Below are 6736 nucleotides of genomic sequence, written 5' to 3' on the forward strand. Positions count from 1 at the left end.
ACCTCTCTCTCTCTGTCTTTATCACACTATACCACTCTCTCTCTCTGTCTTTATCACACTATACCCATCTCTCTCTGTCTTTATCACACTATACCACTCTCTTCTGTCTTTATCACACTATATCCACTCTCTCTTGTCTTATCACACTATACCACCTCTCTCTGTCTTTATCACACTATACCACTCTCTCTCTCTTGTTTTATCACACTATACCACTCTCTCTGTCTTATCACCTATACCCCTCTCTCGTCTTTATCACACTATACACACTCTCTGTCTTTTATCACCACTATACCACTCTCTCTCTGTCTTTATCACACTATACCACTCTCTCTTCTTTTTATCACACTATACCACTCTCTCTGTCTTTATCACACTATACACCTCTCTCTGTCTTTATCACACTATACCACTCTCTCTGTCTTTATCACACTATACCACTCTCTCTCTGTCTTTATCACACTATACCACTCTCTCTGTCTTTATCACACTATACCACTCTCTCTGTCTTTATCACACTATACCACTCTCTGTCTTTATCACACTATACCACTCTCTCTCTCTGTCTTTTATCACCTATACCACTCTCTCTGTCTTATCACACTATACCACTCTTCTGTCTTTATCACACTATACACTCTCTCTGTCTTTATCACACTATACACTCTCTCTCTCTGTCTTTATCACACTATACCACTCTCTCCTGTCTTTATCACACTATACCACTCTCTCTCTTGTCTTTATCACACTATACCACTCTCTCTGTCTTTATCACACTATACCACTCTCTCTGTCTTTATCACACTATACCACTCTCTTCTGTCTTTATCACACTATACCACTCTCTCTCTCTGTCTTTATCACACTATACCACTCTCTCTGTCTTTATCACACTATACCACTCTCTTCTCTGTCTTTATCACCACTTACCACTTCTTCTGTCTTTATCACACTATACCACTCTCTCTCTCTGTCTTTATCACACTATACCACTCTCTCTGTCTTTATCACACTATACCACTCTCTCTCTCTGTCTTTATCACACTATACCATCTCTCTGTCTTATCACACTATAACCACTCTCTCTCTCTGTCTTTATCACACTATACCACTCTCTCTGTCTTTATCACACTATACCACTCTCTCTCTGTCTTTATCACACTATACCACTCTCTCTTTCTTTATCACACTATACCATCTCTCTCTCTGTCTTTATCACACTATACCACATCTCTCTGTCTTTATCACACTATACCACTCTCTCTGTCTTTATCACACTATACACTCTCTCTCTGTCTTTATCACACTATACCACTCCTCTCTGTCTTTATCACACTATACCACTTCTCTCTGTCTTTATCACACTATACCACCTCTCTCTCTGTCTTTATCACACTATACCATCTCTCTCTGTCTTTTATCACACTATACCACTCTCTGTCTTTATCACACTATACCACTCTCTCTCTCTGTCTTTATCACACTATACCACTCTCTCTCTGTCTTTATCACACTATACCACTCTCTCTGTCTTTATCACACTATACCACTCTCTCTTGTCTTTATCACACTATACCACTCTCTCTGCTGTCTTTATCACACTATACCATCTCTCTCTGTCTTTATCACACTATACCACTCTCTCTTGTCTTTATCACACTATACCACTCTCTCTCTGTCTTTATCACACTATACCACCTCCTCTCTGTCTTTATCACACTATCCCACTATCTCTGTCTTTATCACACTATACCAAGAAGGGAAGAGGGGAGGAGGAGAGAAGCCCCCTGGAGATTAGGTCAAGGGATTTGGAGCCATGTACAGAAGCCCACTACAAATAACAGTGTATCATACCAGTATAGCCAGGGCCCAAAGGGAACTACTATTGTTAWTTTTWWTTTTKTATTTTACCCCCCTTTTTCTCCMCAATTTCGTGATACCAATTGCGATTTTGTCTCATTGCTGCAACTCCCCAACGGGCTCGGGAGAGGCAAAGGTTGATTGATGCAACCTCTGAAACATCTCCTTAACACCAACCACACCAATGTGTTGGAGGAAACATCGTTCAACTGACGACCAGGGTCAGCTTGCAGGCACCTGGCCCGCCACAAGGAGTCGCTAGAGTGTGATATAAAGCCACCCCGGCCAATTGTACACCCCCCTATGGGGTGCGATGCAGTGCCTTAGACCGCTGCGCCACTCGGGAGGCCAGAAAGGCTATTGTTTAAATCATCTTTTGGATTGACAACATAAAATCACCTCAGCTGCTAAATATTATATGATCATACAGCAAGTGGGATATACAATTTAGAGTCAAATATAATGAATTAAGCAGGTGAGTTGACTGAGCCTATCATTAGCCCTCCTTGCCTTCCTCTGCCCTCTCAGCATGGACAACTGAGGCCAGTCCTGGAGCGTAGGCCTGCTGTGTCTCTGCTGGACGGGCCCCTTTGCAGAGCTCCACCCCTGGGCCCTGTCGACACCATGGGGGCTCCCTTTGTCAGCAGGCCCAGTGCTGCGTAGGGCCATGGGCAGACATAACCAAATGCCAAGAAGAAGCTTCTCCACGGGTTACGGTTACAAACACTGGACCTTCTTGGTGAGTGAGAGTAMATGGTTGAGTGTGACGGTCTGCCAGTCCCCAGGGTGGGGAATCTACRTTGAAATGTAACCTCATAGAGAGGAGCGTARGAGGAAAGGAGAGGAGAGCAGAGCGGCATCCTGTGGGSTGAKATGGAAAGGGCTGCTGTGGCACACWGTGCAAGAAGGAAAAACCCTGCTGAGTAATCAGAGATAGTGTACAGGCCCTGCGTCTAGCCCTGGCTTGCTCTGGTCTAACCAATGCAGTGAGGGACCATCAGKGAGGAGATTATTTATTTGACTTTATGGGGTGTCATGGTGACCAGATCCCCCCCCCCAGAGACAGACTGAGTGTTGTGTGCAGACCCAGGTCAGGAGGAGTGTAGAGAGGGTCACCTTTCCCCTGGCCACACCAGGAGGGTATCCAGTTTACTAGCTATCCTGCCTGACCTCTCATCACCATGCCCCTCTCTCTTTCACTCTTCCTCCGCCTCACTCTTTTCATCCCTCCATCACAGGGAGAGTTGAAAGCAAATAATAAAATGGTGGGACAGAATAGGCCGGCAGCGTCCTGTGCTTTCCCTCCTACAATGGCAACATGGACGCCTTTGAAAAGAGGATAGTATTCAAACATCAATGAATACTGTGGACGCTGATTTGAATCTGGGTTATCAAACAGAGGCTGTGAATGGAAAATATGGTAAGGATAAAATAATATGTATGTGCTGTGGCTGTTTTAATATTCATGTACTTTTGAAATTGCCAAGGGATCTAAGAACTATTTCCATAATTGTGCAACACACACACACACACACTTGCATATCCACAAGGAACAGTAGTGAATTTCTACCCCAGCTAATTTCAGCAGTGTGCGCTATCATAGAAAAAGATGCAATTACATTAACTAGGGTCCTTTGTGCATGAGATTGGTCAATTTCTCTCATTCACTCTCACTTGTACAGTGCATTCGGAACGCTTTACTGTATTCAGACCCCTTTACTGTTACGTTACAGTGTTATTCTAAAATGGATTCAATTGTTTTCCCCCTCATCAATCTACACACAATACCCCATAATGAAAAAGAAAAAACAGGCTTTTGGAAATGTTTGCAAATGCATAAAATAAAATAAAATGAAACCGTAATTCATTACATAAAGTTGAAGTCGGAAGTTTACATACACCTTAGCGAAATACATTTAAACTCAGTTTTTCACAATTCCTGACATTTAATCTGAGTACAAATTCCCTGTCTTAGGTCAGTTAGGATCACCACTTTATTTTAAGAATGTGAAATGTCAGAATAATAGTAGAGAGAATAATTTATTTCAGCTTTATTTCTTTCATCACATTCCCAGTGGGTCAGAAGTTTACATACACTCAATTAGTTATTTGGGATCATTGCCATTAAATTGTTTAACTTGGGTCAAACATTTCAGGTAGCCTTCCACAAGCTTCCCACAATAAGTTGGGTGAAGTTTGTCCCATTCCTCCTACAGAGCTGGTCGTAACTGAGTCAGGTTTGTAGGCCTCCTTGCTCGCACACGATTTTCAGTTCTGCCCACAAATTTTCTATAGGATTGAGGTCAGGGCTTGTGATGGCCACTTCCAAAAACGTGACTTTGTTGTCCTTAAGCCATTTTGCCACAACTTTGAAAGTATGCTTGGGTCAATGTCCCTTTGGAAGACCCATTTGTGACCAAGCTTTATTCTGTACTGATGTCTTGAGATGTTTGCTTACAATATATCCACATAATGATGCATCTATTTTGTGAAGTGCACAGTCCCTCCTGCAGCAAAGCACCTCCACAACATGATGCTCACCTAGTGCTTCACGGTTTGGGATGGTGTTCTTCCAAACCAAACGATGGTCATTAGACCAGAAGACATTTCTCCAAAAAGTACAATCTTTGTCCCCATGTGCAGTTGCAAACGCTTTTTTTATGGCGGTTTTGAGCAGTGGCTTCTTCCCTGCTGAGCGGCCTTTCGTTATGTCGATAAGGACTCGTTTTACTGTGGATATAGATACTTTGTAGCTGTTTCCTCCAGCATCTTCAAAGGGTCCTTGCTGTTGTTCTGGGATGGATTTGCACTTTCGCACCAAAAGTACGTTCATCTCTAGAAGACGAACGCGTTTCCTTCCTGAGCGGTATGACGGCTGCGTGTCCCATGGATTTATACTTGCGTACTATTGTTTGTACAGATTAACATGGTACCTTCAAGCATTTGGAAAATTGCTCCCCAAGGATGAACCAGACTTGTGGAGGTCTACAATTTGTTTCTGAGGTCTTGGCTAATTTCTTTTGATTTTACCATAATGTCAAGCAAAAGAGGCACTGACTTTGAAGGTAGTCCTTGAAATACATGCCACAGGTACACTCCAATTGACTCAAATGATGTCAATTAGCCTATCAGAGCTTAAAGCCATGACATCTTTTTTCTGGAATAGAAAAAGCTGATTAAAGGCACAGTCAACTTACTGTATGTAAACTTCTTGACCCACTGGAATGTGATACAGTGAATTACAAGAAAAACCTTTGTCAGCGATAACAGCCTCTAAATTTCTTGGTAATGACGCTACAAAACTTGGCACACCTGTATTTGGGGAGTTTCTCCCATTCTTTCTCTGCAGATCATCTCAAGCTCAGTCAAGATCGGATGTGGAGCGTTGCTGCACAGCTGTTTTTAGGTCTCTCCAGAGATGTTTAGATCGGGTTCAAGTCCGGGCTCTGGCTGGTCCACTCAAGACATTCAGAGACTTGTCCCGAAGCCACTCCTGCGTTGTCTTGGGCTGTGTGCTTAGGTTGTTGTCCTATTGGAAGATGAACTTCGCCCCAGTCTGAGGTCCCTGAGCGCTTTGGAGCAGGTTTTCATTATGAATCTCTCTGTACTTTGCTCCGTTCATCTTTCACCTCGATCACTGACAGTCTCCCTAGTCCTGCTCCATGAAAAACAATCCCACAGCATAATGCTGCCAACACTATGCTTCACCGTAGGGATGGTGGCCAAGGTTCCCCTCCAGACGTGAATCCTTGGCATTCAGACTCAAAGAATTTCCATATCTCGATTTGAGAAGTTCTTTATGGTGCCTTTTGGCAAACTCCCAAGCAGGCTTGTCCCATGTGCCTTTTACATGAGGAGTGGCTTTTCTGGTCATCACCTTGACCAAGGCCCTTCTCCCTGATTGCTCAGTTTGGCCAGGGCGGTCACTCTAGAAGAGTCTTTGGTGGTTCCAAACTTCTTTTCCATTTAAGAATGATGGAGGCACTGTGTTCTTGGGGACCCTGCAGCACATTTTTGGTACCCTTCCCAGATCTGTGCCTCAACACAAATCTAGTCTCGGAGCCTCTACGGACCATTCGCTCTTCGACCCTCATGGCTTTGTTTTTTTACTCTGACCGTGTACGGTCCAAACTATGGGACCTTTATATAAGACAGATGTGTTGCCTTTGCCAAATAATGTCCAATCAATTGAATTTACCACAGGTGGGACTCCAAATCAAGTTGTAGAAATATCTCAAGGATAATGATCAATGGAAACAGGATGTACCTGAGCTCAATTTCGAGTCCTCATTTAGCAAAGGTCTGAATACTTTGATGTAATGTAAGGTATATAGCTATATAATATAATATATATATTACAGTGGGGAGAACAAAGTATTTGAATACACTGCCGATTTTGCAGGTTTTCCTACTTACAGAAGCATGTAGAGGTCTGTCATTTTTATCATAGGTAACACTTCAAACTGTGAGAGCGGAATCTAAAACAAAAATCCAGAAAATCACATTGTAATGATTTTAAGTAATTAATTTGCATTTTATTGCATGACATAAGTATTTGATCACCTTACCAACCAGTAAGAATTCCGTCTCTCAACAGACCTGTTTAGTTTGTTTCTTTAAAGAAGCCCTCCTGTAGTCTCCACTCATTCGCTGTATTTAACTCGCACCTGTTTGAACTCGTACCTGTATAAAAGACACCCTGTACCAACAACTCAAATCAACAGACTCCAACCTCTCACAATGGCCAAGACCAGAGAGCTGTGTAAGGACGATCAGGGATAAAATTGTAGACCTGTACAAGGCGGGGATGGGCGTTACCGGACATAGCAAGCAGCTTTGGTGAGAAGGCCAACAACTGTTGCACAATTATTAGAAA

At 42.9% G+C, this 6736-nt stretch overlaps 1 protein-coding gene across 1 annotated transcript in view; it reads right to left on the reverse strand.

Annotated features, from left to right (window-relative positions):
- Nucleotides 1–2356: 2356 nt before the first annotated feature.
- The window catches only part of LOC111950533 (neuronal tyrosine-phosphorylated phosphoinositide-3-kinase adapter 1-like), an 80513-nt gene continuing 76133 nt past the window's right edge, over nucleotides 2357–6736 (reverse strand). The window contains exon 8 of the mRNA XM_070434279.1: nucleotides 2357–2473. Coding sequence (XP_070290380.1) covers nucleotides 2357–2473 — 117 coding nt within the window. The remainder of the gene's footprint in view (nucleotides 2474–6736) is intronic.

Source organism: Salvelinus sp. IW2-2015, linkage group LG23, assembly GCF_002910315.2.
Source record: "Salvelinus sp. IW2-2015 linkage group LG23, ASM291031v2, whole genome shotgun sequence".
In the NCBI taxonomy this organism is placed as follows: domain Eukaryota; kingdom Metazoa; phylum Chordata; class Actinopteri; order Salmoniformes; family Salmonidae; genus Salvelinus; species Salvelinus sp. IW2-2015.